This window comes from Eucalyptus grandis, chromosome 11, assembly GCF_016545825.1.
Source record: "Eucalyptus grandis isolate ANBG69807.140 chromosome 11, ASM1654582v1, whole genome shotgun sequence".
Classification (NCBI taxonomy): Eukaryota; Viridiplantae; Streptophyta; class Magnoliopsida; order Myrtales; family Myrtaceae; genus Eucalyptus; species Eucalyptus grandis.
The window spans coordinates 28575038-28595840 of record NC_052622.1 but is presented as its reverse complement, the minus strand read 5'-3'; the positions used below and the strand labels follow the sequence as shown (position 1 = coordinate 28595840).

At 38.3% G+C, this 20803-nt stretch overlaps 1 protein-coding gene across 1 annotated transcript; it reads left to right on the top strand.

Moving 5' to 3' along the window:
• Positions 1-5012: 5012 nt before the first annotated feature.
• Positions 5013-16832, top strand: LOC104425672 (serine/threonine-protein kinase CTR1). The gene is made up of 16 exons (XM_039304794.1): positions 5013-5846; positions 8202-8503; positions 8598-8742; positions 9059-9162; positions 10847-11055; positions 12524-12931; positions 13094-13134; positions 13636-13704; positions 13827-13927; positions 14030-14114; positions 14240-14338; positions 14677-14745; positions 14856-14987; positions 15493-15587; positions 15790-15984; positions 16529-16832. Exons 1-15 carry the CDS (start codon positions 5235-5237, stop codon positions 15896-15898), a joined length of 2580 nt encoding a protein of 859 aa, XP_039160728.1. The 5' UTR covers positions 5013-5234; the 3' UTR covers positions 15899-15984; positions 16529-16832.
• Positions 16833-20803: the final 3971 nt, after the last annotated feature.

The following is a 20803-nucleotide window of genomic DNA, read 5'->3' as shown; positions in this document are numbered from 1 at the left end:
AGTTTTGTATTCACTAGTTAACCAATTATATTGTTTTTTGGGAATAATCACAATTGTGAATATAATATGTCATTATTAAAAAGAGATCGAAAGAGATATAAATATAATCGATCGATCTAAAGTACTGCATATTATATCTACTAAAAATGATATGCCCATTTTGAGCTACTATATATTATTAATAGATGTATGGTAACAAGCTTTTGAAGTATGTTGATCACACGGATTATTTATTGGCAAAAACATTGCAGAGAGGTGAAGAAAGAGTTCTATTCGGCCTACCATGTGTGAGTGAGAAATGATGGGTTTTTCATTTGATGGGCCAAGTTAGGCCCGTCTACTCACGTTGGGCCAAACTAGGCCCATAAAGGAAGAGACCATGAGAGAGGAAGAGCAGTTATTTTTTCAGTAAAAATTAACTGCTATAAATATGTGTGTGTGTGTATAAAGGAAAAGGGAAATGTAAGTATAGAATTATAGAAAACATAACAGTACGTTTTTTCTCCTTTTTGATAAAATAGTGAACTCTCTCGAAGAATAAAACTACAAGGGCTTCAAACAATTCATCCGAGATTGTAACGAGTACTTAATTTGTGGCAAACAAGGTATGTCTATCTTTGTAATATGCCTTTTGATTGGTGTTACATGCTCCTTGGGTATGTTTCCATGTTTTTTTTTCGATATTCAATCATTCGAGTATCAGTTTGTTTTTCAAGAATCCGTTTCCTACACATGTTGATGGAGTGTGCCTTTTCTTGGGTAGGTTTATCTTATTTGTTTAATAATAGAATTGCATGTTTTCTAAATACCTTTTTTTTTGTTAAACTCATAAAAAAAATTCCAAACTAATATGCTTTTTACAAATTTACTCCAAAACTAATTTTTGAGTCATTAAAAACTCCAAATTAATAGACTTGAGACAAATCTATTCTAAACTACTTTTTTGGTCACCAAAAACTCCAAACTGTTACAATTGTGAAATATTTACTCTCAGTTAACTTTCGTGAAATTTCATAATGAAATGCTAAGCTAGATGATCATGACAATAATTCAATTGACATGGCAAATTCACGAGAAAACCTATATCAATTTGAGATAAATTTGTCACGAGTATATCGGTTAGAGTTTTTGGGAACCTAAAAATTAGTTTTGAGTAAATTTGTTATAAGTATAGTAGCTTGTAGTTTTGGCGACTCAAAAATTAATTTGAGATAAATTTGTTGTAGGTAGAGGTGTACTAAAGAATCAGCAATTGCCTGGAACTAAATCGAAATTGATCGGAATTGGCCACTCTCATGAGGGGCAGTTAGGTTCCTAGTTCCAATTTAGTAGAACTAGTGAGTACCGGTCTAGTTCTTAATTCTAAACTTGAAACCACTTGCCCACCCACCTAGACCAGACCAGTGTTTATATATTTAAAAAAGAAAAAGAAAAAGAAGTTATATCTCAATTACTTAATTATTTTGTAGTTTTTTCGACCAAATATCTATGTACTTATATGTATATTCATAGTTATTGGACATTATTGACTAATTTTATCTCTTAGGTGTATAATAGGATTAACTCCTACTCTTCTTTTTTCATTCTAATAATCCATTTAATTGTTTTCTCAACCAAAACAAAATAAATAAACAAAGAGGAAGGAAAAAATCGATTGGAGGTGTCCATAAATGTTGCGGTGCTTTGTCATTGTGAGATGAAATTAAGAGCTAATGGGTCATTTTTAGAGTTAGGTTTCTCCTTAACCATTCCCATTATCAAATTAGGTTGACATTGAAAAAAGATGAATCAAACAATTAATGTTTTAACTTTTGTGGAGGTTAGAACTTTTAAGGTGTAGTCTAATTCTCCACATGTTTTTGGTGTTGTCGAGAAATCCCAAGAGACTACACTATAACCTTCAAAGAAATTACATTTTTCGCTAATGAGTATAGTCTATTCGTCTTGCTTTGTAGTTTTCAATCCTTAATCAAAATCAAAGATTCGCAATTCAACCCAATTATAAGGCTGAACAAACTTTGGTGCTCTAAATAGAAACTAAATTCACCATGATATTAATTGATAAATGCAATTTTATAGGGATTGGGGATCGGTATCAGAACGACTCGGGCCCCATTGCGTAATATTGTCTGTCCTTACGACTTTAAAACGCATTACATAGGGGCAGAGGGCCATCTCGCGGCCTTCCCTCTCCCAAGCCATAATATCGTCCTCTTTGGGCCATGCACTAGCGTGACGCACCGCCATCCCAATCGAGCCACCCTTAAGGCTTTGTTCTCAAAGACAACGAAAGCATGTGTGAAACACATTACACGTATTTAGAGGGATCCAAGCCTTATAAACTAGCCCATGACTCATTCCCTAAGCAATGTGGGACTAAAGAGGGCCCATTCCCCTTCCCTGCGCACGTTCGGGGATCGAGACGCAAACGCACCGCCATCCCTCCCCCGTGCACGCCTTCACCCCACCGTAATATTGTCCGTTTTGACACCGAGTCATCACGCTTTAAAACGCGTTACACATCTGGATCTCCACTGTACACATATTGTCCGTTTTTGAAACTAAGTCCTCATGATTTTGTTTCTCTCAGGACAGCCCATACTACCCTAAGAAAACGCGTATGTACAGTTAGAGGGCCCATTGCTTTATAAGGCAGCTTAGACCTCCATCCCTAGGCGATGTGAGACAAGAGAGGGACCCATTCCTTGCGCACGTCTGAGGACTGAGGCATGGACGCACCGCCATCCCTCCTCCCCACGTACCGCCGCTTAGGTTGTCACGCCTCCACCCTTAGAGGGTTGTACACATATTGTCCGCTTTGGACACTAAGTCCTCATGGTTTTGTTTCTCTCAAGGCAGCCCATACTACCCCAAGAAAACGCGTATGTACGCTTAGAGGGCCCATTGCCTTATAAGATAGCCTGCACCTCCCCGCCTAGGCGATGTGAGACAAGAGAGGACCCATTCCTTATGCACGTCTAGGGACCGAGGCGCGGACGCACCGCCATCCCTCCTCCCCACACACCGCCGCTTGGGCATGTCATAGGTACTATGGACCCACTCGGGAGTTGGACCATTAATAGTTCGCCTTGAGTGGATCCATAGAATCAACCAGCAGGTCTTGGTTTCAATTTTTCGAATCAATCCTTAGTGGGGCATTTCCGATTTTAAGGTGGGAATTGTTCACTTGGATCATGCTCACCCCTAATTGTAGGTGTACCAATTTAGAATTTTTCGTGACATAAAAATTATTTCTATATTTGGAAAAAAAGGTGTGGAGTGAAACAATGTGACTACTCTCTCTGCAGATGTTACTATGAAGGTACCACACTAACTATAAAATATACGAATTAAAGTTGTCACTCATAGTACCACTTCCAAGTTCCAATCCATTAATTCGTGGAGGTGAGCCGTTCCAAGAGCCTCATCCAAGTGCCAAAGGATATGAACCATTCTATCAAAGTGAAATACATGCCCTACCATCACAAACGGTTTATTTCATGACCATCGACCCATAACACTTGGCTGCCGACCCCACGCAGCATGTTTTGACTTATCCACCAAATAATAGGGATCACAATTTTTCGAGATTTGAAAGAAATACTCGTTATTTCATTTTAAACTATGAATCTAATTGTACATAAGTCGATGAAATATCATTCATGTGCTCGCTATTCTCTCTCTCTCTATATATATATACATTAATATCATACACTTGTATTATGTTAAAGACGAATAAGATGTACGCTCTTGACTAATTATAATATGAAGTTCTCCCAAATAAAGTCATCTAATATGGACATTGAGGATTCCAGGAGAAGCCGAAAAGTCTTTTCTCTTCCCCCTCTCTTTCTTTTCATCATTTTCTTCAACCTTCAGTCATAGGGTAGAGTTTGAGCTAATTTCACGCTCCCCTCCCCTTTTGGTGATTTTGTTTGTATTTTATTATTCTTTTCTTGCTTTTTCTTTTCTCTCCATTTAGATTTGGGAATTCTGTTTGCTCGTCTAATTCTTGATTTGAGAGTTTGAACTCTCTTGATCTAATTCTAGAATTGGGTGCTATTTTCTCTTGATTTAGATATATGAGAATTTAATAAATATGCTTTTGGGGATTTAATGCCCCTTTGCTCTATTTTTGTATAGGTTATCTACTTCTAGTTTCAATGGTAATTGTCAAAGTTTTGTCATTTTCAGATTTGTTCTTCTACATGTTAGATTTGTGTTTATTCAACCAATTTTGGTCATCTCTGTATGGCGACATGTAGAGAAAACCGAACTTAAGTGCGCACCACCAATTGGCAACGTTATAGTTATTGGAGAAGAAATTTCCAACGTATGCTCATCACTTACAAAGACATGAAATTCAATGATCAGCCATCGATATGATCTTATGGAACGAGTCATTTCGATTTACTTTGTTATGAAAACTATGTATTTTTGTATTCTTTTGAATAATGACTGCAATTGTCTTTCAACAAAAAAAATATGAACATCAAGTAATTCAAGGAAAAAGATTAAGTCCATAATTTCATTGATTTTTTTATGAGTAATACTTCAAAGAAGATAAACATCTTATTTGGGTCATATTTGGATCGGATTTGCTAAATTTCGACCTATTTATTTAAATTGGCAATGCGGATGATGTTCTGGTAACTTTAGAAAGAAAAAAAAAAAATTCGTGTTTGTTGAGTTTCTCACATGCCTATTCAATGAATCGTGTTAAAGTTAAGATATTTATACTCAAATTGGCACCATCAGAAACATGCCGGTGGGGTATTCGCCAAAATCTTCAACCATAATACAAAAATGGAAGAGAGAAAACACAGCCAAAAACCAAATATCCAAATCCAAAACAGGAAACGACCGAGTCACATGCGAACGCAACACCGGCTTTTTAGTCAGTAGAGCACCAACGGAATCAAAGGTCAATGCGAAACCAGAAAGAAGGGGATTTTGGACGGAATATTTACGGTTGAGCCACCGAACCAAAACCGCGCCTGGACGCCTGGCTCCACGCGCACCCCTCGGCCTTCTCTCCGAAAACGATTTCCGAGTCACAGAGCAAAACGGTTCGGAGAGAGACGGAGACGCAAGGAGTCGCCATCAAATCAAATTCCCAATTCAGAGAGAGAATTTCGAGCACACCCTCTGTCAAATCTACGAGGAGCTGCTATGGCGATTCCTGAGGGTTTCTAGGGTTTTTGTGGGCGGACGAGGAGGGGAGGGTTTTCTCGATGGAAATGCCCGGGAGGCGATCCAACTACACTCTGCTCAGCCAATTCCCCGACGACCAGCTGCCCGCCGGAGCTCCTCCTCCTTACTACGAGTCCTCCCTCTCCGGCGACAGCAAGAGCAACGCCAAGGGGAAGGCCGAGAGAGGCTTTGATTGGGACGCCGCTGGCGATCACAGGGGCAACCGGATCGGGAGCTTGTACGCTCCGATCCCGTTGCAGAGGGAGTCGAGCGGGAGTAGCTTCGGCGAGAGCTCGTTCTCGGGGGAGTACTATGCGCCCACTTTGTCTACTGCGGCTGCCAACGATATGGATGTGTTTGGCTATGGGCACGAGGACGTGTATAGAATTGGGGGCGGCGGTGTGGGGGAATTAAGGGTGAAGGGGATGGATGTGGCGGTGGCTGTGGCGGCAGGTGGTGGAGGATCGTCTTCAGGGAAGAGCTGGGCTCAGCAGACGGAGGAGAGTTATCAGTTGCAGTTGGCGTTGGCGCTCAGGCTTTCGTCCGAGGCCACTTGCGCTGATGATCCAAACTTTTTAGATCCTGTTCCCGATGAGTCTGCTTCGAGGTCTTCATCTTCAGGTTCAGCTGAGGCAGTGTCACATCGCTTCTGGGTACTTTTTTCTACCTTTTCCATCGTCCTCATGTGAATTTAGGTACTCTGTCATCTGAAGTATATTCGATTTCACCCACCAATTTCTTATCTGCGTTGGCACTGAAATTATTTTGGTAATCGTGAATATAGAATGTTGATTTTTGGAGTATGTGGAGTTCAGTGACCTTCAATTTTGAAAACATCTTAACGGAGTAGATTTGTAAGTGTGGTTTATACTCCGGTGGAGTATCTTGTCCATCATCAGTATGAGCTTAAGTGTAGTTTATCAATCCTTTTGTTTTTGATAAAAGTGTAAGAGTATTTTAAATTCAGACACTCATTCAGTGCTTTGTTTATATAATCAGGCATTCATCATTGTCCTTGGATATAGAATTCTATAGAGGAACATGGACACGGTTGAGGGCCTTTGGTTTTATAAGTGTTATCTTCTGTTGGAGTTTTATGTCCATCGTCATTTCATAATTTCTTTAGTTTATCATTCTTTAAATGGTTAATAGAACTGAGGCTCATCTTTAACAAGACATCACCAACAAACGTAATTATTTTTCTTCTTCTTTCTTTTTTTATTTTTGCTTTCTCTTTTTCCCCTCTATATATGTCTGTCCTCGACTCTTGTACATTTTAGCAAGCACTGTCTTTCCTGGATAATTATGTGTAATGAGTTGTAGCAAATAGTTTATGATTTGGCCACAAACTAGGATAATATTAGTTTAGGTAAGATGAAGCTCTCACTTGATCCTGTTGTTGTGGAAAACATACTTTCAAATTGATATTAGGTCTGATTTGTTTCAGATTAATTGCCTCCCAATTCTAAGTTAGCAAATGTGAGCACAGAATGGAAAGCTTTGTATTGGAAGTTGGTCCGAACTTATGATAAAAATTTTAGTCCATGTTAGGCTTTAGTTTTCAAAAGAATGCCAAGCTCATGCTCATCCTCCCTAAAGCAGCCCACCTGTGGACCGTATTAGAAGTTAAGCTTGAGTTCACAAACAGGATCATGGGAGGATCCATAGCATGAACTTTCTTTTTCGTTTCTTTTTCTTTTTTTCTTTTTAAGGGTTGGTGGGGGGGGTTGGTTGTTAAAAATGTTGTATGGGTGATTCTGTCCATATGTTACGATATGTATGATATGGCACTTATGAACTAGCAAATTTTGTAGATACTTCCATTACATATGTATCTTGATCTATACTATGTATAAACATGATCATTTTGTCTAGATGCTATTGCTTTACAGTTTGTTGGTTACTTGTGATGTATTAGTACTGTGTAGGCATATTTACCTTATTACAGGAAATATTTTGACATAATGGGGGAACCAACCTTTTTCTCAGTGATTTTCTAACAAATTTTAGTTTGCTAATGTATTTTTTTTTTCTATTTGGGGTTTTCCCTAACATCAAGTTTTTGGCCTTTCTAGGGCTAGGCATGCAATCTTAGCTTAATTTTAGTTAGAGAAGTACCATGTTATAGCAATAGTGAGATGACTTCCGCCAGCATAGGAAGCTTTGATGGAGTTTGTTGCCTTTTCTAGTATTACCTTGCATCTGGAGAGGGGTGGCTGTACAAAAATGTTGTCTGGACATACATTGTACCTTTCCCAGTCTTCATGCGTTGAGCATTCATGCCTATTTGTGGCCTTTTCTTTTATTTATTTTTATTTGGGTATGGTAGGTAGGGCTGGAGTTGTCAAACAGGCAAGATGCAAGATGAATTAGAGTGTTTGGGTGAAGAATGGATATGTTCCTTCTGTACAGTTAATTTCTATTTTCATGGATGGTCTCACAAATTTATTTTCTTGGGGGTTGGGATTACGAAGACTAAATCTTGTGGGATGCTGTTGGTGGATTCATGTCACGGCATGATAATGGCAAAGACATCGATTTTTTTGTGCAGTTCTATACAGACTTCCAAGATAGTGTCCCCAACTATAAATTCATTTATAAGCACAGCAATTTGATAGTGAAACAAGAAGGAAAGACTTGTCAACATAAAGAGAACCAAGATGGGTGCATATGTTGTAAATACTAATCCTTTAATCACAGCATGCTTCCTTTCCCTTAATTTCTGAAACATGTGGCTATTGAATCTTATGTTAGAAAAGTCAAATAAATGGAGAATTAATCTTCTCAAAGTGTTGTTTTGCATGAGTGTGATTAGCCCGTTTAACTTGATTGTCTTATCTTTGTCTTTGGAATACCACTATGACAAGTTATTGTTTTTGGTATAGTTTCCTCTTCTTCTAGTTTTTCTACTTCCTTTCTTACATTCCTTTTGGTTAATTGATGCATGCTTATGTAGTCCTTATTGTTGCTCAAGTTTCTTTTGTCATAATGCTCTAATTGTTTATCAGGTAAATGGCTGCCTGTCATACTCTGACAAAATTCCTGATGGGTTTTACCTTATACATGGGATGAATCCTTATGTGTGGACAGTATGTACGGATTTGCTGGAGAATGGTAGAATTCCAACAATTGAATCTCTCAAGTCTGTTGATCCTTCCACCAACTCTTCGATGGAAGTGGTTCTGATTGATCGGCACAGTGACCCAAGCTTAAAAGAATTCCAGAATAGGGTTCTTGGTATATCTCGTAGTTGCATAACCACTAAAGAGGTTGTGGACCAACTTGCTAAGCTTGTTTGCAATCTTATGGGGTATGTTTCAAGTTTCTAACCTGGTCTTGCTATAAATATATCTGGATATGATTGTTTCTATTGATTTAATCACTCTCTATTACTGGTCTTGAAGGGGCTCAGCTTCGGGGGGAGAGGATGACTTAATTTCAATTTGGATGGAATGCTGTCATGAACTTAAGGATTGCTTAGGATCTGTTGTTGTTCCAATAGGTAGCCTCTCAGTTGGTCTCTGCAGGCATCGCGCCTTACTTTTCAAAGTAAGGTTTCCAAATATATATGATGCATTATTTTGATATGGTTTAGGCTGTATTTTGATAAACATGAGCTGACCCTTTTTTATGATAATATGGTTTAATCACACTGAATTTTGTTTTTTATACCTTTGATGTAGCAAATATTGTTCTTTAGCCATTCTTAGAGGTCCATATCTAATGTTCAGGTTTTATATGAAAGTTGGTAAACCATTCGGGTCTTTTTTATCTATCCTGTATGAGTTATAGAGATGTGTCATCAATTTAACATTTATTTAAGTTAGAATGGAAGTTCTGATACACTTGACATGTATATTTGTAGGTACTCGCTGACATGATTGATTTACCATGTCGAATTGCAAAGGGATGCAAATACTGTACAAGAGAGGATGCTGCATCTTGTCTCGTCCGTTTTGGATTTGAAAGGTATTTTTTTTTTTTTTGGTCATGTTGCTATATGTAGATCTGGAGAACAGTCATATGAGCAAGCTTTTTCTCTCATGATCACATTGGGATTGATATAGCTGACCCACTTGGTGGATGAAGCTTGGTTTGTTGCTGTTGTTGTTGTTCATAAACTAGATCATCACAGAGTAGTCATAAGAGGTAGGACTATACCAATCGCATATGACAAAATTATATTTCAGTATCATATGAAAATTTAACTAATTGAAGTCGATGCTAATTTAGATGTACTTTTTGAATATAAATATTTGGCACAACTATCTTGACGACCAATTAATAGCATTTTTATGTACTAGTAGGACCTCCTGCTTAAGGCTATATATATATTAACACGATTCTTTAATTAGAAAAAAGAAAAAGAAAACTTCAATAAGAACAATCATATTGATGTAGTGTTCCAATCAGGTTCCAAAATCTAGTAAATGAAGATAGGGAAGATCTCCATCAAGATTATCCAATCCAGATATAAGAAAGATATGTTTCTCCATTCTTAACCTGCAAAAATTAGTTAACCAATGTTATAAACTGTTTAATGGAATTTTTGAAGTACTATACCCATGTACCTAGAGAGAGTAAAATTTATTAGTTGAAACTTCATAAACTCGCAGAACAGAAAAGAATGATAGCAGAGAGTTGAGACTTTTTAAAATCATATTTTTCTACTTACAAAGGGGAATTACTTAGAGTCTATTTTGAGTTCTTCAAGATAGTTTACTTGGATTTTTGAATTACCTCACATCTCGAGAGCAAACAAAATCTATCACCTCTTCCAATCAAAATAATGAACTATATAGGAAGAGGAAATTTTCAGCCAAATGAAGTTAAAAAAAGTTTGTAAAAGTAAGAACATGTGGATAAAGAGCCATTTGAAGTAGAAAATAACTTCTTAAGAATGTTTGGCTATTACGGATGTTGGATGTTCATGCTTGCTTCTTCACGACTTTCTGTATTTGTTCCATCGACAAAAGTAGGGAAAAATGAGAGAAGTTGGAGACCAAGTGTTGGAGGAAGACGAGAGAACAAAGACAAATTAAGATATGAGAAATGGTAACAATGGGAAGAGAGATTAATGCAATAAAAATATTAAGAAAGATGTTAAAAAGGATGAATAAATTATTACCTTAATGGAGATTAATTGGGTAGGCAATAATACACCTTAAATTTGGTAACAAATTAATGAAATAAATTACCAGGGATGATTAATGAAATAATTAATTAGGAATAAACGTTAATATTCAAGAAGTCCATGTACATTGTATCTGAATGACAACAAACTTGAGTTTAAGAAAAAGATTATAAATGCCGAGTTTGCCATAGATTAGAACTTGTTAAAATTGTTTAGAATGGCTAAGTCCCTCGAAAAGCTTTTTTTAATTAATATTATAGATTGAGATTGCATTTTCATCTTTGATCAGTGTATTGTTGAGCAGTGAATGTCAACCACATTAATAAAGTATTACGAGCTTCCCTCCTGATGGTTTCATGTTTGCCTTGCAGTTTTTAATGCTGAGATTCATACAGCTTTGCTTAGTCTTGCATTTTTCAATCCATTGTCATAGGAATGGAGAGTTTTGCTGTCTCCTATGCATATCATTATCTTGGAGAAATGGTGGTGACTTTTGATGAGCTGGTTTCTTCGTGGCAGGGAGTATCTTGTTGATTTGATTGGGAAGCCTGGTCATTTGTGTGAGCCTAGTTCTTTGCTCAATGGACCATTATCCATCTCAATATCATCACCACTACGGTTTCCGCGTCTTAAACCTAGTGACCCGGCAATTGATTTCAGGTCATTAGCCAAACAGTATTTCGCGGATTGCCAGATGCTTAATCTTGTGTTTGATGATCCTTCAACAGGTAGTAAAGTCTCACCTTTTTGGCTGCAAACTCTCTTTTCCTTCTCAGATGTTGATATATTTCCATACTTGTCATAGCTAGTGTTCATGGAATCACAAAACTAGGCATAAAACAAGTGGGGTCTAAAGGTGGTATTATGCTTACCGGTAATAATTTGTTGCCCACATATTCTGGTTTCTTTGCATTCTTTCAAGAGAGATTTTTTCTGCCTCTCATTTTGTGCAGTATTCCATTATTTATTTATTTATTATTATTATTATTTTTGCTGGTGTTATAACTTCATTGATGCCATCCGTTAGGTGATTCGCTTATTTGATTTCTATTGTGGTTGCTGAGGGTCCATAGAGGATATGTTTTAGAAATCAGTCTGCCAAAATGCAGATGCTATATAAAATAGAGTTAGTATTGTACTTTATACGTCCCTGAAACTGACAGTATGCTATACGGAACACTTGCATTTCTATAGGCTACTTAGATAATAATCTTGATGTGCCTTCCATGCCACAAACAGATGGTTGGGTTCTCAACATCTGCTTATCTTTTACATATTTATCTCTGAATTTTCCTTCTGAGAATATGGATGCAAAGAAACTCTTTTCTTTGGTTTCTCTCATATTTGTTTTTATGTTTTTGATAAACTAAAGAGCTAGTTTTATTTTAATGGTTCCGTTTCAAATGGATCTCTTCTTTTTTTTTTTGTTACAACACTTGCTTGTGATTACAACTAGAGGGCTAAAAATTTTATGTATGCTGCCAACCATCCAGGAGTCCCCTTTATCTCCTTATAGGGTGCAATTATAGAGGTTGTTGGGCTGCTGCCGGAGACTAGCTTCTTAGCCACTCTCTCCTAGTTCAACAGTACATTGGGACTGCTAACTTTCTTCTTATTATACCATCATTCATTCTCATGTTTCCTCCTTTTTCAGACTCTAATATAGTTCTCCAAAGTTGTTAGCATCCTATTGCATTGGGTGACTGGTCATTGGGAATCAGCAGATAGTTTGCCTGTCTGATTCCTCCATTCCTCCCTGTCTTGATTCCTTCACTCACCTCCCTCTCCTTCTCTCTTTATAGTCTCTGGTTCTTTTCTTCCATAGATAGGGAACATTGCCATGAAAATATCACAGAGAGCTAGTATTTTCTCTGTATATCATTTGTAACTAAAAGTAAAACAAAACCTTCATGTGACTGACCTTTTTCTGGCATGGCAACAGACTCGTATCATGACTTTTTGCCACTACGGATAGTGGGGTTTGAAGAAACCTTTTTCTTACAAAGCTTCCTCTTCAAAATGCTCGTGAACTGCTAAAATGATCATAATTCCATTTCTAGGGTAGTCAAAATTTTCAGGTTGCCCATATTTGAGAGAGTAGTAGGAAGCCGTGTCATTGTTTTACAGCACAATACGAACACTTGGCTAATCTAGCATGCTAGACCCCACTCACAAGCCATTCATTTGCCACTATAGGTATTGTTGACGAAGATTTGTCCAGAGTTCCTATGTATCTGCAGTCTGATACAAGGAACATGGAAAGAAGTGGCAACATGCAAAGCTTGAGTAGCAGTGATGAAAACCCACAGTTGCTGCTGCATGAAAAGGCTGCCGAACGAAGTGCTGAGGAAGCTGATTCCCAACAATTTAAGTCTTGCAGACCTCCACAAAATATTGTACATTCTGCAAAAATTGGTGGGGATCCAATTCCCCGTAAGAACATCCCTCCAAGTGGGCATCCAGGTTCTCGACCAATGATAGCCAGGCCTGATCCAAGAGTGGATGCCTCTAGAGATTCAAGGTTTGCCGATGAAGTATCACTTGATATAGAGGATCTAAAAATTCCTTGGAGTGATCTTGAATTAAAGGAGAGAATCGGAGCAGGTATTGTTACCCTTTTTGGTCGAATAGCATTTCAGATATTGAAGTATTAGTTAGGTGGTTCAGCCAAAAAAGTGTTAGTATGGTGGACTTCCCTTTCTGCACTTTTGGTACTTCCAAATTCTGGGAAGAATTGGTTTTGGATCTGATCTGGTGTCACTGCAGGGTCCTTTGGAACGGTTCATCGTGCTGACTGGCATGGATCGGTAAGCAAATTACCTTGGCATCTGATCTTTGGGAATGTGGAAGAAAAATGATATATTTGAATGTGGCGTCAGTAGTTTATGGTTCTTCATGAGTGTCCTTGCAGTAGTTCAGTACATAAACACTTCATTATTATCTAAAAAAGAGTGGTTTAGTTAGGCTGGTGAAGGCCTCAATGAAAATGTTAATAATGCTTCAATTAGAATGGTCCTTTTGCAGTTCAAAGCCATAGTCATTAAATTTTGCATAGGGTGATAAAATGTGTGACATATGCATGGCACCTGCAGCAATATACTGTTGTTTCTTGTATTGTCAACTGTGTAATAAGGCATGAACAGGCGTTGGTGTTTGCTTGCATCAGCGTTCATCTCATTGTGGACCTGCCTTCTCACGTTATCTGTCATGTAGTGTAGTGCCATCAGGATATTTTAAAGATTTTTCCATTTAGTCTGGCAATAGGTTATCTACTACTTCATCTGGCAAATTTTTCTCTTTATCTCCAGGAAGTTGCAGTGAAGATTCTCATGGAACAGGATTTTCATGCAGAACGCTTTAAGGAATTTTTGAGGGAGGTATGCTGCAACTTACGTTTGCTATTCGTTGTCAATGTATTTGAAAGATTACCCTTCTCTGTAGTTATCTAAATTCTGGTTTTATTTTCTACTTTTATGTTCACTTTTTTGGTGATCATCAGGTTGCCATAATGAAACGGTTGCGGCATCCAAATATAGTTCTCTTTATGGGTGCAGTCACCGAGCCTCCGAAATTGTCCATAGTAACTGAATATTTATCAAGGTTTAATTTTCTTTGGAGTTATCCACTTGCAAAAGTTTGTATAATTGTAAATTTGTGATTTTTATTGTGGGAAGTTTCACTTATTTTTATATTATATTGCAGAGGTAGCTTGTACAGGCTTTTACATAAACCTGGCGCGAGAGAAATATTGGATGAGAGGCGTAGGTTGAACATGGCACTCGATGTGGTATGCAATCATTAACTTGGTTTTGCAGTTTTTTAATTGATGTTATGTGCTGTCTTCATTGTATTTCTTTATGATATTCTCCTTTGGTTTGCTGTTTATCCAATGATATTCCTTTTTTTTATCAGGCAAAAGGAATGAATTATCTTCACAAACGCAATCCTCCAATCGTACATCGCGATCTGAAATCTCCAAATCTTTTGGTCGACAAAAAGTATACAGTTAAGGTGGGACTCAGATTTTCTTCAGGTCACGAAAGATGCCTATTTAGTTTCCTTGTTGCATTCAGACAGGTTTATCAGGATGATTTGTTTACTCTCTTTTAAAAGTTGTCCAGGGGAAGAGGGGGTTTGGCCACTAGGCTTGGTCTGGGACTTGGAATTATGGACCAATAAGTTTTACTGAGTCAAAAAAAGAGACATCCATTCAAAATGACCATTCTGCATCGATGCTTAAGTAGTTAATTTCTTCCAATATTTATCTGTCTACTGGATCAAAAGATCCTCTTGAATCATGAATTCTTTACTGATCACATTTTAATCTTCATTGCCTTTCTGATTTGTAGGTTTGTGATTTTGGTCTTTCCCGTCTTAAGCCAAGGACATTTCTCTCATCAAAGTCAGCAGCAGGAACTGTAAGTAGTGTTGTGCTTGAGATTCCATAAAGTACTTGAATCGTGTTCAGCCTTTTCTCTCTCCCTGCAATCATGGTCGATAATTGATGGTTTTGATTGCATTTTGTTAGCCTGAGTGGATGGCACCAGAAGTTCTCCGTGACGAGCCATCAAATGAAAAGTCGGATGTTTATAGCTTTGGAGTTATCTTGTGGGAGCTTGCAACACTGCAACAACCGTGGTGTAATTTAAATCCTGCGCAGGTCTGTTTGGTGAAACTATTCAAGATTTGAGAATTTAGTGGAAGATTCGAGATACAGAACTATTTCCTTAAATTTAAAGATGAAGGAAAACTTTGAAGAGAAATGATCTTTTCCTGATCTCACTGAACATTTGTTGCTAGGAAGAGTAGGAAACTATTTGTGGTATGTTTTTGCTTCATCGAGTGAAATAGGACAAATAGAATAGCTATTTCATGGTAAATAGAATAGAGTAAGGAATAGGCTAAGATTGGTTGAGCAGGAGGAGCACAAACATAAAGTCATGAGCCCTTTGGTGCGTTTTTAAGACTCCATCTCTCAATATCACACTTTCCATCAAATTTAGAGGTGACATGGATCCAAAAAATCTTGAATGATAGCTGATTTATCTTTGATGTGGATGACATATTTTGTAGCTCATTCAATTCTTTTTAGGTGCTTCTACTGAAAGTGGATATATTTTTCTTATCCAGCTATCATGTGAGATGCTTATTTTTTTCACTTTTAGGTTGTGGCGGCAGTTGGTTTCAAGGGGAGAAGACTTGAGATTCCACGAGATTTGAACCCTCAAGTGGCTTCTATTATTGAGGCCTGCTGGGTCAGGTGAGTACTCCTCCCCCATCCCCCCAAAAAAAAAAAAGACCCCCACCAAAAAATGTGGTTAGGAGGGGATGTGCTTGCATTGGGTAACTGATATATATGTATATATGTATGCATGTGGAGTTGGTAAATCTAGGGTGAGTTCTCACGTTACCGACTAGAAATTATTTGTGCTTAATCCAAGACAAAAATTACTCAATTGCAGTGAACCCTGGAAACGGCCATCTTTCTCCAGTATTATGGAATCTTTGAAGCCATTGGTCAAACCTCCATTGCCTCAACAAAGTCATGTAAACATGCCGCTAATTCCCTAGATGAGTGCTGCTTGAGGAGTGTTGATATGACTGGGGACTTTTTGGGGTGACGCCCAGTGGTCATGCCAACCTTGTGACCCTCTGCGGTGCGCTTCTTTCGCATAATTTTCCCTATGTCTAATCATTTATTTAGCTCAACAGAATTCTCACATCTAGAAAAGGGGAAGTGTAAAATCTGAAATTGGCTGCAAAGTCATAAGCCTACTTCATGTTTGTAAGTTCACACTTTCCTAAGAATAAGTAACCAATGATGATTGGACACTGTGCAAGCAAAGAAATAGGACAGCCTGCAATTTCCTTGTTTTTTGTTCCAGCTCATGCCATGCAGTCGTGTGACCTCTGAGATGTGAGTGTGGCCGCTTTCCAAAATGTCTTAAAGCTATGAATAGGGGTGGCTGTTGATATTTTAGTCAACTGGGCTCTTTAAATGAATAGCATGAGCATGTCACTTGTAGTTTTTCTTAGGACACATTGGAGTCCCCCAGGAAAATCTTTGAGGCTGTATTTTACCTACTCGTTTGCAAGTTGCGTTGGCAATTCTCAAATATACTATATGCTTTAAGATCTTGTTAGCTCGAATTTCTTGATATGTCCTTATGTCCTAACGTGCCCCTTTTTGGCTATTTGCAGGATCTTTCTTGTACATGTCTCTTCGTCATCAAGGATTCTGACTATTACAGTAAGGTCGCCCCAACATAGTTATGATGATTATTTTTCTGATTCCCGTCAGAATATTATTATCGAATTCTGTCATATCATATTGGTAAAGATGTATAGTTATTCCTCGCATAATTTTGTATGTAAAGGTTGTATCTACAATTGTTGATTGAGGGAACACTTACGACGGCAAGAGGTTGGAGCATTTTGCGAAAGCCGAATTCTTCTCTGTTCTTGTGGTTGTTTTTACGTAATAATACTGTTTTTTCTTCAGAAAGTCTCTTTCTGCGTCAGGCCCTAGACAGGGATTTGCTGGAAGGTGTTGCCAATACTACCTGTAAAGACTAGGTTCAAATTTGGTGTCCACCTATTGAAAGTCCAAAATTAACCTTGGGAAAATAATGCTTCGTCAAATTTCTGACCTAAAAGTCGGTTAAAATTGCCATATGACATCTGGAAACCACCCGACCGATAGTTTTAGGAAGTCAGACATTTCATCCATGCACATGCTGGAGTTGAGGGCTATGAAGCACGGACACGTTGTCCGTGCTTCCGTGTTGTGTCCGACATGTGTCGGAGCGTGTCGGACACGTCGACACGCTCGGACACGCGGTCAACGCATGTCGAGTTTTCCAACACGTAGTCAACTTTTTTCGACTCGGCTCGACACGCGTGTCGGATGGAAGCGAGGGCGGGGGAGGAGAGACAAGGCCGCGAGCGACGGCGAGAAACTGCCAGAGAAAGAGTAGAGATTGAGGCGCCAGAGAAAGAGTCGAGACCGAGGCAAGGGCGGCCGTAGAGACTGAGGCGAGGGCAGCCGCAGTGATGTTGCGGGATCGGCGACGAGGCTGCAACTGCAAGTGAGGAAGGGCTGAAGGCGAGGCGGAGGAGGAGGAGAAGGATCGAGAGAAAGAGGAGAGGAAGGGGGTCGTATGGAGGTCGTCCGGCGAGGAGATGGAGATGGATCTAGAGGAAGACCGTTCGGCGAGGGGAAAAAAGTGAGGAGAGGAAGGGGTTGCGAAGTCGTGCGGCGAGGGGAAAAAATTGTTTCGGTAGCTAGGGTTTTGGAAACTCAATGGGGCGCTATGTAGCACTGACACGCGACACGACACGACACAACACGCGACACGTCATTTCTCAAAAAATAGAGAATTTCGACATGTTCCGACACGTTAAATATTAAATAAATATTTTTATTTTTAATTAATTTGATTTAAATTCATAAATAATTAATTAATTAAAAAAAGAGCATATAATGAATTTACACTAATAATATTAATAAATTAATTCATTAAAAATTCGAAAGACATTCATAATTAATACGTATCAATGTTTGGAAATTAGAATTAACTTATTTAAATAAATCTATGATTTTTTTTACAATGATCAAAATTTATTATCATTTAAAATTCAGTATTTTTATTTTTTAAAATTATTTATTTATTTTTTCCGATTAAAACAAAGTTTCCCCCACTCCCAAATTTATTTCACTTTTTCCCTCCCTCCCCACAAGAGACTATTCCCCCTCCTAAACTTATTTCAATTTTTTTTTTCCCTACCTTCCCACGTCAGACTATTTCCCCCCACCCCAAATTTATTTCACTTTTTCCCCTCCCCACGCACGTGACAGGCTGTCACCCCATTGAGTTTCCAAAACCCTAGCTACTGAAACAATTTTTCCCCTCGCCGCACGACTTCGCAACCCCTTCCTCTCCTCACTTTTTTCCCCTTGCCGCACGGTCTTCCTCTAGATCCATCTCCATCTCCTCGCCGGACGACCTCCATACGACCCCCTTCCTCTCCTCTTTCTCTCGATGCTTCTCCTCCTCCTCCGCCTTGCCTTCGACCCTTCCTCACTTGCAGTTGCAGCCTCATCGCTGATCCTGCAGCATCACTGCGGCTGCCCTCGCCTCAGTCTCTACAGCCGCCCTTGCCTCGGTCTCGACTCTTTCTCTGGCGCATCAATCTCTACTCTTTCTCTGGCGGTTTCTCGCCGTCGCGGGCTCGCCGTCGCTCGTGGCCTTGTCTCTCCTCCCCCGCCCTCGCTTCCATCCGACACGTGTGTCGAGATGAGTCGAAAAAAGTTGACTACGTGTCGGAAAACTCGACACGCGTTGACCGCGTGTCCGAGCGTGTCGACGTGTCCGACACGCTCCGACACGTGTCGGACACGACACGGAAGCACGGACATGGGGTGACAGCCTGTCACGTGCGTGGGGGAGGGGAAAAAGTGAAATAAATTTGGGGTGGGGGAAATTGGGGTGGGGGAAATAGTCTGATGTGGGAAGGTAGGGAAAAAAATTGAAATAAATTTAGGAGGGGGAATAGTCTCTCGTGGGGAGGGAGGGAAAAAAGTGAAATAAATTTGGGAGTGGGGGAAACTTTGTTTTAATCGGAAAAAAATAAATAAATAATTTTAAAAAATAAAAATACTGAATTTTAAATGATAATAAATTTTGATCATTGTAAAAAAATCATAGATTTATTTAAATAAGTTAATTCTAATTTCCAAACATGGATACGTATTAATTATGAATGTCTTTCGAATTTTTAATGAATTAATTTATTAATATTATTAGTGTAAATTCATTGTATGCTCTTTTTTTAATTAATTAATTATTTATGAATTTAAATCAAATTAATTAAAAATAAAAATATTTATTTAATATTTAACGTGTCGGAACGTGTCGAAATTCTCTACTTTTTGAGAAATGACGTGTCGCGTTTCGTGTCGTGTCGTGTCGCGTGTCGCATGTCGGTGCTACATAGGTTGAGGGAACCGTCCCATCAGAAACTACTTTTTGAGGAAACACGAACGACATGAGTTGGACAATTGAGTCCTAGTCAACGTAGAAAAGTTATTGTGGTTCAATCGAACTCAATAGATTGCGGAGTCTCATTTGATGTGTCTATCTCAACTCGAAAAGCGCTTAAGTTCTGAAAGCAGATTCAGATTTACACAGGCGTGTCACATGCGGTTTGATGTTGGGAAAATAATCCAGTTTGTCCTAAATATATTATTCGGACAATAATTCAGTCATAAATTTTTAATGTTTTCAATTGAGTCTTAAATCTTTATATGAAATTTTAATATAGTACTTTTGCCTAATTTTTGTTGACGCGACAGTGTGTGACATAGGATAGCCAACGATGACTAGATCGCTTTGTAAGTAATTTCCTACAAAAATTTAATGAAAAATTCAATGGAATTTCGCACAATGAGTTAGGACTAAAGTGGTAAAATTAAAAATTGAGAGATAAATTGACGTTCATATAATAAGTTTAGAATTAAATGGGTAATTTTTTCATTTGAAAATTATTAGTTTTTTTTTTCTTGAAGTAACAAATACCAGAAATACCACCTTTTGAAGATAATTTAACCCTTAGGAGGATTGTCACTTTGCTATTCACTACAAGGTGAATTTTTTCAAGAAATTCTAAACATATTGCACATCCATTCAATCCTAAACTTTTTTATGGTTTACCAATTAAGTTCATATAGTAAATTTTGCCAAAAATCACAAATGTGGACTAGCCATCCTACATGGCACGGCTAATGTTAATAAACAAATTTTATGATGTTTTCATATTTTTCAATTTTTATTCTCTTTTCTTTTTATTTTATTTTATTTTATTTGTTTTAATTTTACAATCTTAGTCGACGAGGTTGCTAGCCAAGGTGAGGGCCAATGATCCTCACTTGGTCTGAGCAAGGGCGTTGTGGGTCACCATGCCCAGGTCAACCAAAGGCGAGGGTGTCAAGCCTCACCCAGATCTAGGTGAGGGTTGACACCTTGCTTGTGGGATGGCAAGGGCCGTAATGTCCTTGTCTATTGGCCCGTGAGGACCCAACACCTAAGTCTTGGCAAGGGCACAAAGGCCCTCGCCTAGACCAGGTGAAGTCATTGCAGCCCTCATTGGCCAACAGGCAAAGATGTTGGCCCTCACCCAAACTAGGCGAGGTTGTTGACCCTCACCGGCAAGAGTTGTAAAAAATAAATTTAAAAAATAAAAAGGTATTATTAAAAATTGTTCACATTTCTATCAACAATACTACATAGGACGGCATACATCCACATCAGTGATTTTTGGCTAAAGCTAATCAGATTGATTCAATTGGTAAAACATGAAAATATTTAGAACTTAATTGGCACAATTAAAATATTTAGAATTGGATTAGCAAAAGTGTAATGGATTTAGAATTTTTTTGGTAGTTTTTCGGTTCACTATATAACCCAAGTTTCATTT

What these genes read in the sequence shown, in the direction of transcription:
- LOC104425672 (XM_039304794.1), top strand. Translation starts at nt 5,235, where the DNA reads ATGGAAATGCCCGGGAGGCGATCCAACTACACTCTGCTCAGCCAATTC. An exon ending in TGAACATGGCACTCGATGTG is followed by an intron (nt 14,115 to 14,239) that starts GTATGCAATCAT and finishes TTTTTTTATCAG; the next exon opens with GCAAAAGGAATGAATTATCT. An exon ending in CAAAGTCAGCAGCAGGAACT is followed by an intron (nt 14,746 to 14,855) that starts GTAAGTAGTGTT and finishes GCATTTTGTTAG; the next exon opens with CCTGAGTGGATGGCACCAGA.